The sequence below is a fragment of the Anopheles darlingi genome, chromosome 2, assembly GCF_943734745.1.
Source record: "Anopheles darlingi chromosome 2, idAnoDarlMG_H_01, whole genome shotgun sequence".
In the NCBI taxonomy this organism is placed as follows: domain Eukaryota; kingdom Metazoa; phylum Arthropoda; class Insecta; order Diptera; family Culicidae; genus Anopheles; species Anopheles darlingi.
Genome location: NC_064874.1, coordinates 82,239,164 through 82,257,692, shown reverse-complemented (window position 1 = coordinate 82,257,692; position 18,529 = coordinate 82,239,164). Strand labels below are relative to the sequence as shown.

The 18,529-nt window shown below is 47.7% G+C and overlaps 3 protein-coding genes across 3 annotated transcripts; 2 read left to right on the top strand and 1 right to left on the bottom strand.

Annotated features, from left to right (window-relative positions):
• Window positions 1–3,330: 3,330 nt before the first annotated feature.
• On the top strand, window positions 3,331–6,309 carry LOC125959577 (uncharacterized). Its single transcript, XM_049692403.1, has 6 exons — window positions 3,331–3,515; window positions 3,622–3,809; window positions 3,918–4,001; window positions 4,088–5,533; window positions 5,625–6,073; window positions 6,163–6,309. The coding sequence occupies exons 1-6, from the start codon at window positions 3,331–3,333 to the stop codon at window positions 6,307–6,309; spliced, it is 2,499 nt and encodes an 832-aa protein (XP_049548360.1).
• Window positions 6,310–6,551: 242 nt separating this feature from the next.
• LOC125949839 (zinc finger protein weckle-like) lies at window positions 6,552–8,922 on the bottom strand. The gene is made up of 6 exons (XM_049677256.1): window positions 8,770–8,922; window positions 8,403–8,700; window positions 7,856–8,333; window positions 7,595–7,790; window positions 7,171–7,523; window positions 6,552–7,086 (listed from the first exon to the last, which is right to left on the bottom strand). The coding sequence occupies exons 1-6, from the start codon at window positions 8,878–8,880 to the stop codon at window positions 6,894–6,896; spliced, it is 1,629 nt and encodes a 542-aa protein (XP_049533213.1). The 5' UTR covers window positions 8,881–8,922; the 3' UTR covers window positions 6,552–6,893.
• Window positions 8,923–15,976: 7,054 nt separating this feature from the next.
• LOC125959576 (uncharacterized) lies at window positions 15,977–17,464 on the top strand. The gene is made up of 4 exons (XM_049692402.1): window positions 15,977–16,163; window positions 16,264–16,364; window positions 16,480–16,605; window positions 16,676–17,464. The coding sequence occupies exons 1-4, from the start codon at window positions 15,977–15,979 to the stop codon at window positions 17,462–17,464; spliced, it is 1,203 nt and encodes a 400-aa protein (XP_049548359.1).
• The last annotated feature ends 1,065 nt before the right edge of the window (window positions 17,465–18,529 follow it).

Genomic DNA, 18,529 nt, shown 5'->3' with positions numbered 1-18,529 from the left:
ATCAGAACATTCCGCAAGCAAGCAACCTCCGAACACCGAACAGACACAATATGCAATGTAGGCGAGCGGTCTCGGGTCTTTGCTGTCAGGATGTTCAATTACCAAAGATTTCTCAATTTCCCACGAAACGGATTCCGTAATCGATTTAGCCGTCGCCATCGTCGTCGCCATCGTCGCCTACTGCCAAGGATGGATGAAAATGAAGCCGAGTCGTCGTCGGTCGTTCAATCGTCGTCATCCGGACGCGGACACCGTACCGACGCCAATGAATGAGCCGAAGGCACAGAACGGACAGATGTGCCAAACGTGTCAGCTTCCGGCCGTAAACTGATTTCTATTTCATCCGATAGTAGACGCACCACGCGCATCCGGTTCGCACGTCACTACTACGGACCGGAAACACTGTACATGCCGAGAGATGGGAATCCGAACACACAGAACGCACCGTACGCACCTTCACTGCGTCCTCACATCTTCTCTAGGAGGTGTTTTAAATAATCACTAACCCCCCGGTCCGGTCCGGGCCAGGATTTGTTGTAATGCGTCACCGAACGCCCGGAACGCACACCAAGACCAGAATCGAATGTCCAACCGTCGCAGACGCAGAACACAGAATTCATTAAGTGCGAGCGAACGGGCGAATCTAATTCCGACGTCCAAACGTCCAAAACGTTTGGTATTCAGCACGATGGTGACGCGCGGTCACGTTCCGGTTACCGGGGCAGGGCAGGGCAGGGTAGAACCCAGAGCCCAGGGTCCAGTGCGCCAAGGGCCTAGAACCAAATCACGCATCATCATTGATGAAAGGCACGTAATATTTGTTAAACCGATTGTTGTTCCTGACACCTCGACGCAGCAGCACCAGCGGCGTGTCAAAAGAATGCCCGAGCATAAATCAAACCCTTCGGAGCACATTCCGGGAGCTCTCCGCACCCGTTTCCCCGTTACTTCACACCTTCCGGCATCCGTTTGTAATCATGTACGACGCACCTACGCACCGTCACGTGCCAACACGGAGTGGTCCGGTCCCGGTGCCGAAAGGTTGGAAAGATCAGCACCAATGGTGGCGGTAATCGGGCGTGATGTAGACGGACGCTGTTCACTGTTCACTCTGCCCCACAGGCCCGGCCTATTCCGTCTGTATGCACAAGGATTAGAAGCATCCGTTATTCTGTTCTGCCTAAAAATAATGTGGATTAAAGCAAATCGTGCGCGTGTGTGTGTGTGTGGGTGTGTAGCATCAACATCAAACATCATCATTATCGCTCGTCCCGGAGGTGAACCATAATGAACCCATAAAGGGTATTGCATGTTCCGTCCAGTCGTCGTCTGTCCATTTCGGTCCGTCGGTGAGCCACTAATTTGTGGTCAATCCGTGGGGAGGGCGATGCAAAAAAAACCGTTGCACAATTACAATGCTAGCCAGTTGTCCCATTTTGTATCGTTCCGTTATCCACTCCGCAGGTCGCGAGTGATCGGGATACATATTTCACAAATCCACACCAACCGTGGTGATGGTGAGCATTCCGTTTTTTTCCATGTTTATTTTTTTAAAGGGTAGTTGGTCCACTTTTTTCATAGTTTTTTGGCGAGATATCTATATTCCAATCTCATCCACTCGTGACGTATGACCGTGGCGTGGATAGCATAGCAACAACATGAGATATAACAACAGCAACAAAAAATGGCGCGTTGGCATAAAAGGATTCAAAGCAAACAAATCGCCGGCACCGAGCACCAGCAACCGAGGGTTGCGAGCATGAAGTCCGCGCTGATTGATTCTTTTTCATTTATTTCGCTTTTTTCCAGAGCACGGGTTTGCCTTCAGCCACCAGAACAAACACCCCACGAGCGCAATAACGCAGAAAGATCAATCGGATGGAGCGAGTTGTTGAAGGGATACGCGGGATACGAATATTTTTATAGCTTTGCATGTCCGGCGATGCGTAATGACGGTGATGATGATGATGATGATGATGATGATGACGGTGCATCCTTTTGGCCATACACGCGTAAAGAAACGGAACGGGTGCGTATTCCCGTACGATTCTTTGTTTACAACATAACGTTGCTCCTGTTTTTTTTTTTTTGCATATTTTACTCGCTCGAATGATCGACTGAAATCGATGTTCGTGGTGTGCAAACAGAATGAATGGCCGGGAATGCGGCCAGATCCCGAAACAGTACACCATTGAATCGGTGAAAGGCTTTCCCTCCGATGCACATTTATTGCGTATCCAAAAGTGCGTATCGCTTGTCGAACTCACAAACCATTTCATTCCAAAATTAAAGCATACATTGTAGCCAACGAGAGCATTCAGCGAGAACCCTCAGAATGGCGCCCAACTCCTAGGTCCGTTTCTACAGCCGCAGCACGACTTCTGGTGTCGGTTATGCTCCCATTCATCTCCTTACAACTTCATTTCAGTCGCGCCTCTTATTTGTCTAGCTGATTCTCGGATACCAAGCCAAGCCAGGCGGTGATAAGTTTCTGGTCAAATGGTATCAAATGGTAAGGGAGTCGAAATGATGCGCGTGATCTACATCGATCTTTACGCTTGATTGCACGGCACCACCACGACGATGACCACGACGACCACGACGACGACGACAACGCGTTTCATGCGTGACACTTTGCAGCCGGCACTTTCGCTGATGTCTCGGACAATTTAATGGGTCACCAGAACGCCTGGACGTAACTAAACTTTCTATCGGCTGTGCTCATCACGCACCCCGGATCGATTCGCTAACAAGTAATCGTGTGAGGCTGAGGCACCGTGAACGAACCCGGGGGGGGAGAAGTAGCCAAGAACTGGAGCATGTAAACGCGCGCAACAGAAAGTTAGATCCTAGGCATCCCCGGGTTCTCCCGTGGCTACTTTACACCGATTAGCGCCTCTCATCACCACGCCTGCCTTCCTGCTCTATTGAGGTCAAGCCAGACGTTGGTTCCATGTTAGCGGCCCATATTTGATGATCCAGAAAATACTTATCACGTTCACGAGCGCCACGGTTGCACTATCGCACACCCTCTCGCCCGCCCCATCCTTCGGACCCGAATGTAGTCCCGAAGGTTACGAATTCGAATCGACATTACTGCCTTGCACACCATCCAGCTGGCCGGCATTCTGGCAGCAGATGACATCGGGTTAGGATGTACCTCCGAGTATCCCTGCTAGATGAGTGATTAGAGATTATTGGTGGTGCGACTATATCGAGCGACTACACAAGTGACACAAGTGACGAGCTCTAGCCGGGGCCCACAATAGCCACACACACATACACACGGGACTTCTACTGAATAGCGATAACCGATTCACCTCAAATAACATGAAGCGCACGGAAGGATTTGTGATCTTAGTGGTGCTGCTTCAGCTGTGCGCGGTTCGTCCTGGCGAAACGAAAACGATCGTTTTCAATTCCTACTCGAGTGGACCTTCGGTTTCGGCCACCTCCGGTAGTGGCAGCACCTGGAATGGAACCGGCAGTGTGGCACAGGAGCGAAGCAGTGAATCGTAAGCAACGATAACAACCTTGCAAGGAGTTTTGTGGGAGTTTTACATCTGGACCTGTCTGTCTTTTTCTCGGGTCCTTGTTCTTTGGTTTCTCTCCCTCCGACAGCGCTGGAAGAGCGTTCGGCAGTCCGAGTGGTCCGAGTGCCGGTGGGTTTCCCTTTTCCCTCCCATCCAGCTACCTCTCGAAACCGGTGCAGGTGGCAAGACCGGTCGACAGTGGATACAAGACACCGAAATACATCGTCTACCCGAGCTACACCGCCAACAGTGTGCCGAATTATGACGGTCCAGTGGGTATGCAAAGCAGGACGCATTACGAGCTCGGTTCGCTCGATTGGAATGTCCGAATCGCGCTTACGAGAGGTTTCTATTGTTTTGTATTCTCCTTTTCTGAACACGCAGCAATGGATCGGTTCGCTCCCGGGGAGGCATACGGTGGGACGCTCTACAAGCTGAAGAAACAGCGGCAACCCGGTGGTGGCGGAGGTACGAATACGAATCCTTTTTTGGAATTTGCATTCAGTGGATCTTTATGCGTTTATCGGTTTTCCTTTTTCCTACGCTCTCCATAGGATCTTTTGCGTCGATACCGGCAGCTTCGTTCAACAGTCCCGTCAGCGTAGCGGCACCGGGACCAGTGCTACGACCGGCGGCCTCCGATAATGCTCCAGTAGTCATTTCGGCACCACCGCCACCACAACCACCAGGCCCAGCAGCCGGCCCTGGCCCATCGGATGGGCCGCCTTCATCACCCACCTCGGATGGTGGTCCACCAGGTCCGCCCGCTACCTTTATCCCTACTCCCAATCCAAGCTCCGGTGAGGATGAATCGACTGCACCTCCCAGTGCCGGTCCATCGGGCATGGTGGGGCAGCAGGATTCCTCCGAGCTTATCCTTTCCCCTCCCAACTCCCACATTGGATATCTTCCGCCGGATGATCAAGTACCGAAAAAGCCAAAGCAACCCACCATGCAACCCGATACAAAGAAGAATCCATCGGTTGAGGATCTTCAAAAATTCCCCCCCAATAGTGATCAAAGCTATCCCGTTCCGATGATGGTATCCCCTCAGAATCCCGTTACAAGCTATCAGCCACCGGCGTCGGGCAATACTGACTCTAGGGCTAATGTTCAACAGCAGACTTCCTCCTATAAAGCGACTCCAGAACTTTTCAAATTTCCTCCGAACGTTAACTCGCAGTATTTGCCACCGACTGGTTCGACGAACGAATCGAAGCAGCCATCGGTTACTAGTTATTTGCCACCACCATCGGGCGATCCGCAGTCTCCCGACAACCTGAAACCGATGGCTACTAATGGTGCCAGCGGCGCAGTAGCGATGCAAGATCTTTCTAAGTTCCCTCCCAATATAAATGTAGCATATTTACCATCGAAGGAATCGGCTCAGAGTTCTGTGACTAGCTATCTGCCGCCAGCTTCTGGTAGTCCTGATGCTCCTGCCAACCTAGTGGGTGCCATCGCTACATCTTCTGCTTCGGATAGTACTTTTAAGTTCCCGCCGAATATCAATTCCAATTATTTACCTCCAAATGTAATGACTAAAGCTGAGAGCCACGTCACAAGCTACCTACCACCAGCTTCTGGTAGTCCTGATTCCCCTGCCAATCTAATGGCTGCCATTTCTACATCCTCTACCTCGGATAGTACATTCAAATTCCCGCCGAATGTCAATTCCAATTATTTACCTCCAATTGCAATGGCTAAACCTGAGAGCCACGTCACTAGCTATCTGCCACCGGCTTCTGGCGATCCAAACGCAAACTATCCTCACCAAAGCGCTCCTCCTTCCTCCTCCCAACCCTACCAGCCACCGGCTAGCTTGTTCCAATTTCCACCCAATATCCACTCGCCCTACCTGCCACCCAAGAATAGTCCCCCTAGACCGAACAACGCTGTGACCAGCTATCTTCCTCCTGCTTCCGGCATTCCAGGTGATGGTACCATCGGAACGATCCCGGTGGGCCCGGGCAAACCGCAGTATCTGCCTCCATATTACGGTAAATAGTTTCTTTATCCCGCCGTAGCTCTCTTGTTAGCGCGTCTGTTGAAGCGGAACGTGAAATAACTTTCTCTATTTGCGATAAACAGATAATCGACCACCAGCACCTCCAGCGTCACCACCGATGAATATGCCGCCCATGCAAATGATGCAAATGATGCAGATGATGAAAGACACTCCGATGACGGGACCACCAACAGGACCTTCCGGGATGGATGCCGGCCATGACCATGATCATCACCATCATGATCATCATCATGATTTTCCGGACTTTTCGGCGTTCGATCATGACCACTATCCGGACATAATCTTCGATCATGATCACGATCACTACCATCATCATCATGACGAACCAACGACGACACCGCCACCACCGCCGCCACCACCACCACCACCACCGGCGCCGGAAACGCCACGTCTTAAAAACTACAGCTACTACTACCTCAGTCGTACGCTCTGGTATGTGCCGCTTTACTTCACTCTCTACTTCACATTCTACGTTGCCATCCTTATCATTCGCTCCATCGCGAGACACAAGGTAAGATACGAATTCATTTAGCTTCAATTAGATACATCCACAGGCATTTCATCTATCGACGATCCCCTTCTACCTTTCCGTCATTGTAGGTGAACCTTCCCAACCAATGGGTTGGTAATGGACGATCCTTCAGCAGCATACGAGACCTGAGCAATGCGCAAACCCAACAGAAGGCGAGCATGATGGCAGCGTTTACGATGAAACAAATCGAAGATTTCCGGGAGAAATACTTGTAGTCGCGGTGCTGGCGAGTATTGGCAGTCAGTGAAATTGCCGAAACCGCAGTTAGGGTAAAGTTTAAACGTCCAGAAAACGGTTTCCTATGTGCACCTATTGGTCGCTAGACATGTTCTCTTGCGCTTAGAAGGAGCAGATGTTTATTGAACAATTTGTACTTAAACATATTAAATAAATAATCATTAAAACCATGCGCTTCGCGTTTTTTGAAAGGATATCCAACATATACCATTTGGGGATGTGCAAACAATATTTATTACCTCTCCAAAATGGATGCCTCATCCTGATTTAGGTGTTTCGTTATGTAGAATCAAATGAACATAAATCTAAATATAAATACGGCGGAGTTTCTCTAATGTCTTTCTATTTCAGTTTTGTTCTTAATATACAGTAGTTCTTATAATATAGTTATTGAACCTATTATATCCTGAAAGGACTATTCTCAGTTACTATTATCGCAAAAGAAGTAAGTGTTACCTGCAAAAAAACGTAATAATCTTTACTACTTAACAAAAGACAAGTAAACAAAATGTACCATCTAGACTAGTTACTACCTTGAACAGGTGCCACTGTGTTTGTAAAACTATTCTTGCACCTCTATCTTGTATTGACCGAACGAGTTATCGATATTAGCTTCCAGGTCGACTGGGACAGGAGAAATTACACTATCTGTACAGCCGGTATCGGGCACGTGAGTATCTTTGCCTTTCATTACTATCAACTCTTTGCCCTCATAATTCAATACCACTGAGCTTTTACTGTCATTGTCTGAAGTCCTGAAAGAGAAAACGATGTCAAGTTATTAAAGCCACGACATTTGTAATAGGTTAAAGAACCATCGGTACGAGATCCTTTCTTACTTTGGTTGCAACTGCTCCAGCTTCGGAATGTTGACAGTAGGAATCTGTCCTCCCGATGCTTCCAGCTCTGCCAGTTCCTTCGGGTGAAACTTTTTCTTGTGGCTCCGGCAGTTAGAACCGTTGGTAAAGGTTTTATCACAAAACGGGCATGTGTACGGCCGCAGACCGGTATGCAGTATCAGGTGGGCCTTCAGTGCCTTGCCCCGTTTGTATTCGTTTCCACAGTACTGGCACTTGAATTTCTTCATGTCCGAGTGCACAACCAGGTGCATGTTTAGAGTACGTCTCGTGTTCAGCTTCAGCCCACAATGCGGACATACATACATCGTCTCATTGTGAGTGTCCTCGTGAGTCTAGTGAAAAGAAGCCAAGACAAACATCATCAAGCGGATGCGACTTGTCGATTCCAGTAGTAAATACGAACCTTCAAACGACCCGAGTTCTTGAACCGCTTTGCACAAAACGCACACTGGTACGGCATCTCGTCGCTGTGCACTATAAGATGCTCCTTCAAGGCACTTCTGGTAGCGAACGGTTTGCCACATTCTTCACAGACGAACGTCCTGAATTCATGATGGTTCACCAGTATGTGATGTTTGACGCTTCCTTGTTTCAGGAAACTGAAGAATCCAAAAAAGAAAAGGGTTATCATTGGCAAACCACGTGGCCAGCAAGAGTAACTTACGTTTTGTCACAAAGGCAGCATGAAAACGTTCCAACTGCATTCTCCGTTATGTGTACATTGATGTGTTTTTCCAGCGACTGTTTGTTAGTAAACTTTTCCGAACATTTTTTACACTCGAACATTTCTTTTATACTGCCGCTCTCCAATATCTCGAATGTTGGGCCTTCCTCATATTCAACTGGATCAAGAGCTCCCTTTGTTTTCTGTTTGATCGTTTTCTTCTTACCCTTGAGTCGTTTTACCGTTTTCCTTTTCCCAATTTGCGATCTTGTTTTGCGAATTGGTTTCTCTTCTTCCGCTGTACTTTCAGGATCGATGTATTCCACTTCATTCGATTGGTTGTTCTCGATAGGGGATTCTGTAATCCGAATACCGCCATCACCCCACGGTTCTTCATCATTTAAGTAGCTCTCCTGCATATCTTCATCTTTTATGATCTCGATATTCGATTGAACAACTTCACCGTTTGGTTCATCATCTGAAAGCACAGACAAGCGATGCATCAACGAAATTAAGATAGTTAGCGTCAACCACCAGCGATGCTCACCAGCGATATGCTCCATCAGTACGATTTCATCCAAAGAACTCGCATTTACCAAACCCTTATCTTCCAAATCCGAATGAGGCAGCAGCATCTCGGGAGCATCGTCATCGAACATATCCCCAAGATAGCGAGCGCGTATCTCGTTGATGTCCAGGTTGTCCAGCTTCATTTTGCTGTAGTTGGCAAGATACGTAAACAGCCCGTTGGTTTGCTCAAACCGGTGTTTAAAAGGATCGAGTTTTTGAACAAACTCGTAACATGTTTCACATATCCGTATCTTTAAATCCTTGATTTCGTACAGCTGCAACCAAAGAAAAGTTAATCGAAAGAGCCATACACAAACCGCGCTTTTGATCGCGCAACCCCTTACAGATAACTGCAAGTGCCGGTAGATAGGGCTGATATCCTCGATCGAGTCCAGCACGTAGTCGGTCTTCTCCTCCGCACAAAGCCGGCACCAATGTTTCCAACTGTGCTTCATTTTAACATGATTTAACACTTTCTTTCGCACTAAAATCCGGAATATCTCTTCACAAAATTAAAAAACCGAGCGTAAACAAATCGCTTCGTCAGTGTTGCCAGCCGAGTGTAAACAAACCTCTCGGAAGTGCTGCCATCATTTTGGCAGTGTTGCCGTCCAAGTCACTCGCATACCTCTTGTTTGAAATTTTATTACTTGAACTTTTTTTCTTGATTTACTTTCTCGCTCTCACTTGTGCATTTGTCTACACTATGAGCGAGATAGCGAATAGGTGTTTGAATCAACCGTTGATATCACAATTTTTGCAAAAAGTACGTGGAAAATGACCATGGACAAGAAATTACTGAAGATTTTAACTAAAAGACTGGTAATCCGTCTGATCCCTACCTATTTTTTCGAGTGGTTTAACGCCAATATTTTGCTTAAAGCGATCGAGAATTGCTCAACATTCAACAAACTTATTCAATGGAAGATCTCCCAAGCACCCTATTTGGAAATCAATGCCGTGCTTATTGATAGTCTTGAATTATTAGTTCTTTCGAGACGCACAAGCGTTTCTAAATCAAAAGGAAGGTCTGAATCATCGAACGAAGTTAACGAAATCATTTGTTCAGATTTCTAAACTGTGTTTGATAATCCACGATAACTGCCATGATATCTATAGGAGCAATACACTCGATGTTTAAGTCGATATTTCCAAGATTCTTCTACCCTTTGCTCGCGATAAAAAAAGTTATCAAAACGGGACATTAGAACGCCGATCCTTTCGTGATTAATAAAAGTGATGCTGAGACAACAGATAATTGTAAACACATTTGTAACAGAAACTTGTAAATTTGTCAAATTTTGCATAACTGTCCCTGGCCACAATACACAAAATTTCATCCAACATTTCAGAGCGAAAGCCCCGCGGCTGCATATCGTACGAACGCACCGCGCACCGCAAGGCATCCGAGCATCCTTAGAAGGGGTGCGAACGGTGCTGATGGAACGGTGGGCGCCCCTTGGACAATGGTCAGCATTTTCGAACATTTTTGGGAAAGGGGACGATGATGCTGGTACAGCCACCGAGTTTCTTCGCGGTGCCTGGTGCCACGCTAGATGCTGCTCTCGTAGAGGAGAATCTTGAAACGCTTCGCACTTTGACCGGACTGTCACAGAATCCAGTTTTGCAGCCACCGGGAGCCATTTAGGGACGTAACGATGAGACAGATTTCGGCGGCGAAAGAGTTGATTCTGTGAGAAAATTGGGAAACGTGGCGGATGTTGCGAGATGAAAAAATCCGTTCTCCGTCTTCCGTTCGTTGTCGTCCGAAAACCAGTCGCTGGCCGATGCTGGTTTTGATTAATTTTCTCGTCCAGCAGCCGTGCGAACGTGCGCGTCCAGAGTGTATGTTCCCGTACCATGATGGACCAAAGGATCATCGGTTTTTGGGGATCTATGTTGCTGCTGCTCATGCTGGAGGTGGAACCCGTTTTCCGCTTCGGATGTCCTGTTCCAGGGATGCTTGACCAACGTTCAAATTTCGGAGCAATCCGGCTGCTTATTATTTATTTCCCGCCACTAGTTCTACTGGACAGCGTTCTTATGCGAGATAAAAGCAACGGAAGCATAAACGTAACGGACTATCAACATCTTAAGCTGCGATCGGCTTTGTTCCTTCCCGTTCGTACATTTATCTTTACTGTTGGCCTTTATTCATTGAGTTAAATTTAGTAAAACATTCATAGTATAAATTAAAGTCAAGTCGAATAGTTTGCAATCTAAATAATCAAAATACAATCTTTAAAGAAGTGAACGGAAGGAAGAAATTCCTACAAATGGTTCATTTTACAACAAACGCTTAAAATACATGTTAACAAACGCTTAAAATACAACTAATCTGCTTGTAATATTCATTGCTAAATATCATTTAATCAAGCAAAACAATCGAAGTAATCTGTTGCTAAACACTATGAGCTTATAGTTTTCTAGTTAATCGAGCATATTAATTTAAGATTATCATATTTATCATACATAGTCATTAATTTTTATATTATATCACCAAAAATATACCGATAACAAGAGCTGCACGCAAGGTTTGCCGCACTATTGATTGCCTTTGCATTTATCCTTATAAAAATCTGGTTTCTCTAAAAATTCAACGCATGCAAAACCTAATATAAATTCCATGCTTAAGATGTCTTCATTACTTCATTAAATTAAAATAATTCCCTGAATCGAATACAATACGTATTGCAATACATTACACGAAAGCAAAGCAACGGTTTGACCGATAACTTAAGGAGTGTGTAAGATGCATTCGTAAAACATAACCAGAGATACAATAAAGCTATCTGGTTTGCTGTAGACTCCAGACATCGCCTTAGATATCTGCCAGAGGACATGTGCTCACCTGGAGCATCTAAGCGCAAACAAAGGCGGGACAACCAGTTCCCAGACACCGGGACACCATCGAACGGTCATCGATATTCGGCAGCAGACCGTGAAATCCTTTCTTCTCCCCCGGACTGTCACTATTTCTATTCAGGTTACGGCGCAAACTAGTTCCTGGAAATCCAGCAAAGGAGCTTTAAATTTTAAACAACATCACCAACTACCCTTCGAACGATCTGCTGCTGCTACGACTGCTGCTCCTAGACAACCAGAAAACGGCGAAGATGATATCCGTCACCAAAAATAAAAACCCGTTGCGCACCAAATCGAAGAAAGACGGAACGGAGAACGAAAAATCATCCCACGGATCGCTGGATGCTGGCTGGCAATGCATCCCGCTAGCGATGGTTCCATTTGCTTTGCGTACAGTCATCATCGCCGTCATCAGAGGTCGTGACATCATTTCGACCATCCGGTTCCTGCCAACATCTCCTGGGTCTGGCCACTCCGAGAGCTGCAGCACCCATAGCGGTCGGTGGCCACCGACAACAGCATAACAGGATATCGTGCGCTGGAGCACACGCTAAAGATCTGTAGCTCGGCCGTAGCGCCGTGGAACCGGTTCCCAGGGTTTTCGGGAAGCGCGCTTTAAAATGCATTTTTCGGCACGGTACACCATGGAGAAGGATATGCTGGATGCTGAATCTGTTTTAGATAACCTGTTGGACCAGTTTCTGGACCCATTCCGGTACGTGGCGTGCCTTGGAGAACACGGTATCCCATCCAGGATGATTTCGGCATCGAATCCAGCATCCGGTACTGGTACGAATCCTGCGCCGGATCCGGAATTTGAAAGTGGAGCTCCGTTTGGTCCTTTAAACAGCTCAAACATGCAAAACTCGATGCTCGATCCCGGTCCAGCGGAATGCCGTCATTTTGTCCCCGATCCCGCGTACCCTTTTAAGGCCGTCCCATTCCGTCAAGGGCCGTCCCAGCGTCGAAGGACCTCCTCTGGAACGGTGGCATTTCCCATGCGGTACCCTACAGATACCTGCGGATCCTGCGCCAGGTCATGTGCATGCCAAAACAGGGTTCATTCAAACCTACGGCCGCCATCGGTCGACCTTTCGCTCCTGGCCACGCCGTGACGGTCGGAAAAGTCGTAAGGATCAGCACGAGAGTGAGAGCGAGAGAGAGAGAGAGAGAGAGAGAGAGAGAGAGCGAACGAGTGAGAGGCCAAATGAGAGAGAGAAAAACGTTCGGCATTTGACGATCTGTGACCGAGGGGTTGTGCTTCTTTATGCGTTTCTTTGCGTTCTTGTGCATGTATTGGGTGAATGCCACGTGCTACTGTTAGGGGTGGTAGTAGGGGTGGTTGCGCAACTAGTAGTTTGGCTATGGCCATTACTCAGCCACACTCAATGCTCTCCTATGCGAGCGTGTTTACATGCGGCCTTGCGGGTATGTAGTGTATCTCGTGATTTGCGTAATGTTTTAGAAATCAACATATTCCCAAAGATACTCGCCTAGGTATTCTATTTCATTTTCCTTCTATTTAACTATAATTTAATATTTATTTTAGTATATTCGATTTCTAACAAGGAAGTGAAATATGTAAAACTAAAAAAAAAGGTTGGCAAATCATGTTCAATAACAACAAATATGCTTTTCTTTATCGATTATGTTAATACACTCTGAGATAAATATTTAAAATCGCCTCTTCCTATTCAAACATAGCCAAACTTGTTGCTAAACCAAACAACACAAACAACCAACTATGTTCTCTTGTTTTATATGTTATGCTCTCGTTTAACCATTTCAATTTCTTTCATACGTTATTATCTCATTTTGCCACTAGTCCTTTTACTATCCAACTCTCTTCGTTCGCATTTAGCATAAGCCGGCACCACTAACACATGCTTGCTGGTGGGAACAGTTTGAATAAAATTTCGGTTCCGCGCCACATTCGGTGGACCTCGTTTCGTGTGTCTTCACAACCTCGTTCACCCTTTCCCTACCGGGTCCAATCAGCATTCGCATTCTCCCTGCTTCTTCTTTTCCTGCTTCTTCTTTTCCTGCTCTTCCTTATTAATCTTTTTCTTCTGTATGTTTTCTTCTTCTTCTTCTTTTTTCATTTTGGGAAATTGAGAGCGGAAATAGTTTTGGTCAGTGCTGGAACAACAACGAGCAAACAACAGCAAAAAAAAAACGAGAATAAGAAAACCGGACCCAAGGTCCTGGCTTGAGGATGCTGAAGATTTACCTCCACCCAACCCTACCCTCTTACCCCTGCATCCCTGAGCACAACATGCGCCCAGGATGCTGCCTTGGACAACACCCGGCTCACTGGTCAGAGAGAAAGAGAGATAGAGAGAGAGTGTTGGCCAGAAAGGAATGATCGTGGTGCTGGTGGTCCTTCGAAAAAAGCCGGTTATCGCCCAGGGGGCCTGGCGCATTTTCGGCTTCCGTTACCGATCAGGACGATCGTCGATGGCAGTTCCCATTCTGGTGCCGTTCGGTGAACAAAGCTCCTCGGTGGAAACGCTTACCAACTTGTTACCAACTCTGCTTTGCGTTGGTTTTTTTTTTTGCCACGTTTCATTATCGTTATCATCATCATACTCTGCCATACTTCTGTTTTTATTGTATTTCGACTAGTTATTCGATTATTTCTCGATTCCTACAACTTACTGAGTGTTTCGTGTGTTTTGTGTTATGTTTTGTGGTGTGTTCGTTGTACGTTTGCCCTTTTGTTAGATTCCTTTTCATAGTTATCTACTATTCTTGACGTTCGGTCTTGTTGGTTCAGTGTTTTGCAATTTTGTTTCGCTAGTTAATCGGTAGTTAAAACTGATTTGGTGTTTGTAGTGTTTGCATGTTCTGTTTGCTTTAGGCTTTCTTGTGTTTTACTTGCATGTGTTTTGCGATTTGGAGAGTATCCGTTTGGTTTACTTTAAAGTGTTTAAAGTTCGCATTTAAATCGTTAACGATGCAATCCCCTGATACTAATCCGCTGTGTTCCTCTGAGGCATCAAGCAAACGTTCCAATGTGATAGCTACCGAAGACCGGCATGGCACAGCGATCACACAGCGACGACTTCCGGATCCGGAGCCGTCCACGGTGTCGGCTAGGGGTGAGTGGAGCGTGAGACGCAAGCGAAAGCGTCAACGTCGCTCGTCAGCCGGCCCGTTGTCCCGCCTATCCGGTGCCGCCGTTCCATCAATATTGCTGGCCAAGGTCAGGCGGACTGAAGAGAACCGTTTGAATTGTCCCTGGAGCATACCGACCAGACCGACGAACGATATGACGGACGTCGAGACCGACCACCACACACAGCACACAGACGTGGACGGAGACGATGAAAAGTCGGTCACGAAAGACGCCGGCCTAGACCTCGACCTGGACGACGTCGCAGAAGAGGACAACCAACCAAAGGACGCCAACGATGACAACGACGCCAACAACGACACCAACGACGACGACGACAACGACGACGCCGACGACGGCGAAGGTGAGTACGAGGCTGAGGTCTCTTCCGATGAGTGCAACGATGAGGACAACGACTCTCTGACCGGTAACGACCGACCTCAACCGACCGCCACTGCCACTGTGGCCGACAGCACCTACTACGAACCTCACCGAGCCACCGACCGCAGCGTTGTCCCGAAGGACCATGCTGACAGCAGCGAATGCGCATCCCGGCGCCGTGCCTGTGTTAGTGTCGCAGCATATGGTGAGAAAAACGGCGAAAAATCAACATTCGGAACAGCTGATTTGAATCCGACTCCCGCGCGACGCTGGATCTCGCACGACCGGCCACCAACACACCAACACCAGCAACAGCCGCAGCAACAGGACCACCAGCATCATCATCAGCATCATCAGCATCATCAGCATCGTCATCAGGCGCAACAGCAGCAGCAGCAGCATAAGCGACCGAAATACGACTACACACGTGATCAGATGTTCGAAGTAAATAGACCTTTTTCCGAACCGACCATCACCATTTTCCCCGTAGTTTCATCCCCCCACCCACAAGGCGAATTATTTGTGATTTTTCCAGTGAGCAGCTTCACTTTTTCTCACTCTCTCTCTCGCGCGCTCTCTCTCTTCAATAGTGTGGAGCGAATGCTCTCATTTTCTCTCACTCTATCAAGTCCTCTCTCGCTCTCTCTAGCTCTCTCTCTCTCTCTCTCTCTCTCTCTCTCTCCCCAGTCTGTGTGAGTCCTGTGACTCTCAAACAAGCGAATTGTATTGAGTTTTCTTATGCTTTTGTTTAAGTTTTTCTCGCTTTTCTTCCAAATTTCTCCATCGGGAGCGGGAAAACTCTTTCCCTGCTCCACTCGTGGTGGTGGTGGTGGTGGTGGTGCACTAACACACAGACTGGCATCGAGTGTGGACACGCGGGTTGATGGTTTTGCCCACCGGCACCTCAACAAGCCGGCTCCTGATGTCATGAATGTCCTTCACCTGCCGTTTAGTGCCGCCCTCCTCCATTATGCATCCTTCGAACGCAATTCATTCATCCAATTCATTCATTCAGTACCGTTTTTCCTTCGCTTTTTCTTTTATTGCTGCGCGATGCAACATCCACATTACAGCCGCGTGTTTAGAGCCGCGTTTTCCTGTTCCAACAACTCTCTCTCTCTCTCTCTCTTGCTAATGCTCTTATACTCATAAGATATTCACATTTTTGGTTTGATGTTTGTTTTGTTGCGATGTTTTCCCCTCTGCAAAATGGCGTGGAACAGATCTTCCAACCGTGGGTCATACGCACGTACGGTGACCGGGCAAAGACGAAGACCATCACGCTGAAGAAGCAGGCACGCATCATCAAAACACTGCGCGGCCAGGAGATGAACAATCCGGACAGTTCCAAGTTTCGATTTTGGGTTAAAACGAAAGGTAAAGGCACAGCGCGCTGCCTCGATCGATTATTGCAGCAAGATTTGGTTGTTTTGTATCTAAATCGATTGTTTTTCCTCACCGGCCAAAAACCAAAAAGGATTCACCACTTCGAGGCCGGGCAACTTTCAGGATGTTTTCACTTACCAGAACATTCCGGAGAACGATGGTTGCATACTTTACGCACCGAGCGGTGGCCTGGTAAGCAGATAGCACAACCGCTGCTCGGTACCGAGTGATGAGGCAACCGATTGTGATGTGTCTGATCGGCCCTTTGGTGGTTTGTTTTCTATTTCTATTTTCCTCCCTGGCGTAGGAACCGGGACAACCGTACAAAAAGGTGGCCGTGGTGGAAAACTTCTTCGACATCATCTACGGTATCCACGTATCGCTCGGTAGTCGCGCCAGTAGACACGCCGGCCAGAAGCGAACGTACCGTACGGTAAGGCGCGAGTCCTTTTTCATACGTTTCATCCATTCTAACGGTTTCTTTCTTTCTCGTGTTGCTTCAGATCACCGAAACATACGCATTCCTACCCCGGGAAGCCGTTACCAAGTTCCTGTCGCTGTGCGGCCAATGCTCGAAGCTTACCACGAAACCTTCTTCACCGACGGAAGAGGAACGTAGTACCAACACCAGATCGCAGCAGCCGCTGCCTGACCGGTTGCAAGATCCAAGCGCACGCTTCGACAAAGCAACCTGTGACAGTACGCTCGACAGTGTTTCGCGGCGCAGCACGGCGCAATCCGTTAGTCGCGGTTCTGATCGAGACTACTCGCCTTCGCCGTACTACGAGTTGTTGCGAAACTTTTACGAAAGTGCCCGATCGAGTGCGTCCAAAAGGGATGTCCACCCTTTCAGTGCCGTTGGTGGTGCGCGACGAATGGGCAGAAGCTCGCTGGAACTCAGAAGCCATAGTGAACCGGTAGCGTCCGAGCAGATCGGCGGTGGTCCTGCTGCTCGACCAAACAGTGCCACGGCTGTTGAAGTGGAAACGCTGCGGCGCTGCGTAAGCGGCGAAGTGCAACGAGCAGTGATCGAAGATCGGGTGGTGAACGGCGACGCGAAACCGTTGGTTGGATTGAACAATAATTTTAGTGACAAGCGCTCGGGGGTGGCGGTGGCGGTGGCGGCGGCCGGAACGGGAAGTCAGACGAAAGCGCCCATCACCTCGACGTATCTCGGTGTGACGCGAAGCTTCGGGCTGGACGATGACGATGCGCTGAATATGGTGAGTCTCTTCTATTACTACTACGGGTACTTTAGTATGCAGAAACTGTGCAACGGTCATCGTCTATAAGGAGGGGCCTTCTTTGATTTGATTTCTACACTACATAAAACGAACAATTATGTAAATTAATTCCGTACGGTATAATGCAACCCATGTACCAACTGGTAACATTTCTGGTCTTATATCTGCCATTTTTGTGCGAGAGAGTAAATGCCCTCTTCACCTCCTCCCTCCCGAGGGTGCGCCCTTTGGTATGACCCCGTTAGGGTTAGGGGCCGAACGAGAGATGCCAACATTAATGCCTACTTAATAGGCGCCTCATGGTCGAATCCCTGCGACCGGAGCCGCCGGAGACCTCTTTGTCCCTTCGCTGGAGTTGGGTCAGAGAGGGCGCGGCCCCTAGTTCGTCCCGGCCGTACGCCAGGTACGTCAGGTACGGGAGAAATCTTGACACCGCGCCAATCAACCGTCAGCGACCACCTCAAGGCCATCGGACCTTTGGTCTTCGCGGGGCGGTCTTTCCGCCTTTTGGGTGCTGCATTCCTTGGACCGCTTGGAGAAGCGACATAATTGGTTAAACATCTTGCGTCCATTTTGGAAGAGAAGCTCCTTGTGGAATACAATTATTACGACACTAAAACATCCTTGGGGACTTGTTTCGTTGTTTTTCATTCATGATAGAGTGTTTCGAGGCTATTTTTAAGTCGATTCTATTACGTCATTAACTCATTATATACCTTTCGCATTCGAAAATGCTCCTTAAATTGTCAATCCATTATTCAATACAGTGTGCAAAACGGGGGAATCGTAAATCAAGAAATTATCTGAAGATTCTCTCGAAGTAGAAGAGGTGGTAACGACTTTTAAAATTTTCCCTATAAACCCCTCACTTCCCTCTCCAGTTTACGGGATGAAAAACTGATTTCCTTCCCGTCGGTTGTTCCCGAAACGCAAAGACTTGGAAAATCCTTAGCATAGTCTTGGAAAATGAGCTACGAAGTAGCGCTGTTGACGTTCGCGTTAAACGCGTTCGACGCTGTACTAACCAGAATCCAGAGCATTCGCCTCAAATTATTATCCCTCATTCCCGGGGCCTCGTCCAGCTCCTCGTCCAGCCGGTGGTCCTTGTACATA

What these genes read in the sequence shown, in the direction of transcription:
- LOC125959577 (XM_049692403.1), top strand. Translation starts at nt 3,331, where the DNA reads ATGAAGCGCACGGAAGGATTTGTGATCTTAGTGGTGCTGCTTCAGCTG. An exon ending in CAGGAGCGAAGCAGTGAATC is followed by an intron (nt 3,516 to 3,621) that starts GTAAGCAACGAT and finishes TCCCTCCGACAG; the next exon opens with CGCTGGAAGAGCGTTCGGCA. An exon ending in GCAACCCGGTGGTGGCGGAG is followed by an intron (nt 4,002 to 4,087) that starts GTACGAATACGA and finishes CGCTCTCCATAG; the next exon opens with GATCTTTTGCGTCGATACCG.
- LOC125949839 (XM_049677256.1), bottom strand. Translation starts at nt 8,880, where the DNA reads ATGAAGCACAGTTGGAAACATTGGTGCCGGCTTTGTGCGGAGGAGAAG. An exon ending in ACCGGCACTTGCAGTTATCT is followed by an intron (nt 8,701 to 8,769) that starts GTAAGGGGTTGC and finishes CTTTGGTTGCAG; the next exon opens with CTGTACGAAATCAAGGATTT. An exon ending in CTGGAGCAGTTGCAACCAAA is followed by an intron (nt 7,087 to 7,170) that starts GTAAGAAAGGAT and finishes TTTCTCTTTCAG; the next exon opens with GACTTCAGACAATGACAGTA.
- LOC125959576 (XM_049692402.1), top strand. Translation starts at nt 15,977, where the DNA reads ATGTTTTCCCCTCTGCAAAATGGCGTGGAACAGATCTTCCAACCGTGG. An exon ending in ATTTTGGGTTAAAACGAAAG is followed by an intron (nt 16,164 to 16,263) that starts GTAAAGGCACAG and finishes AAAACCAAAAAG; the next exon opens with GATTCACCACTTCGAGGCCG. An exon ending in ACGCACCGAGCGGTGGCCTG is followed by an intron (nt 16,365 to 16,479) that starts GTAAGCAGATAG and finishes TCCCTGGCGTAG; the next exon opens with GAACCGGGACAACCGTACAA.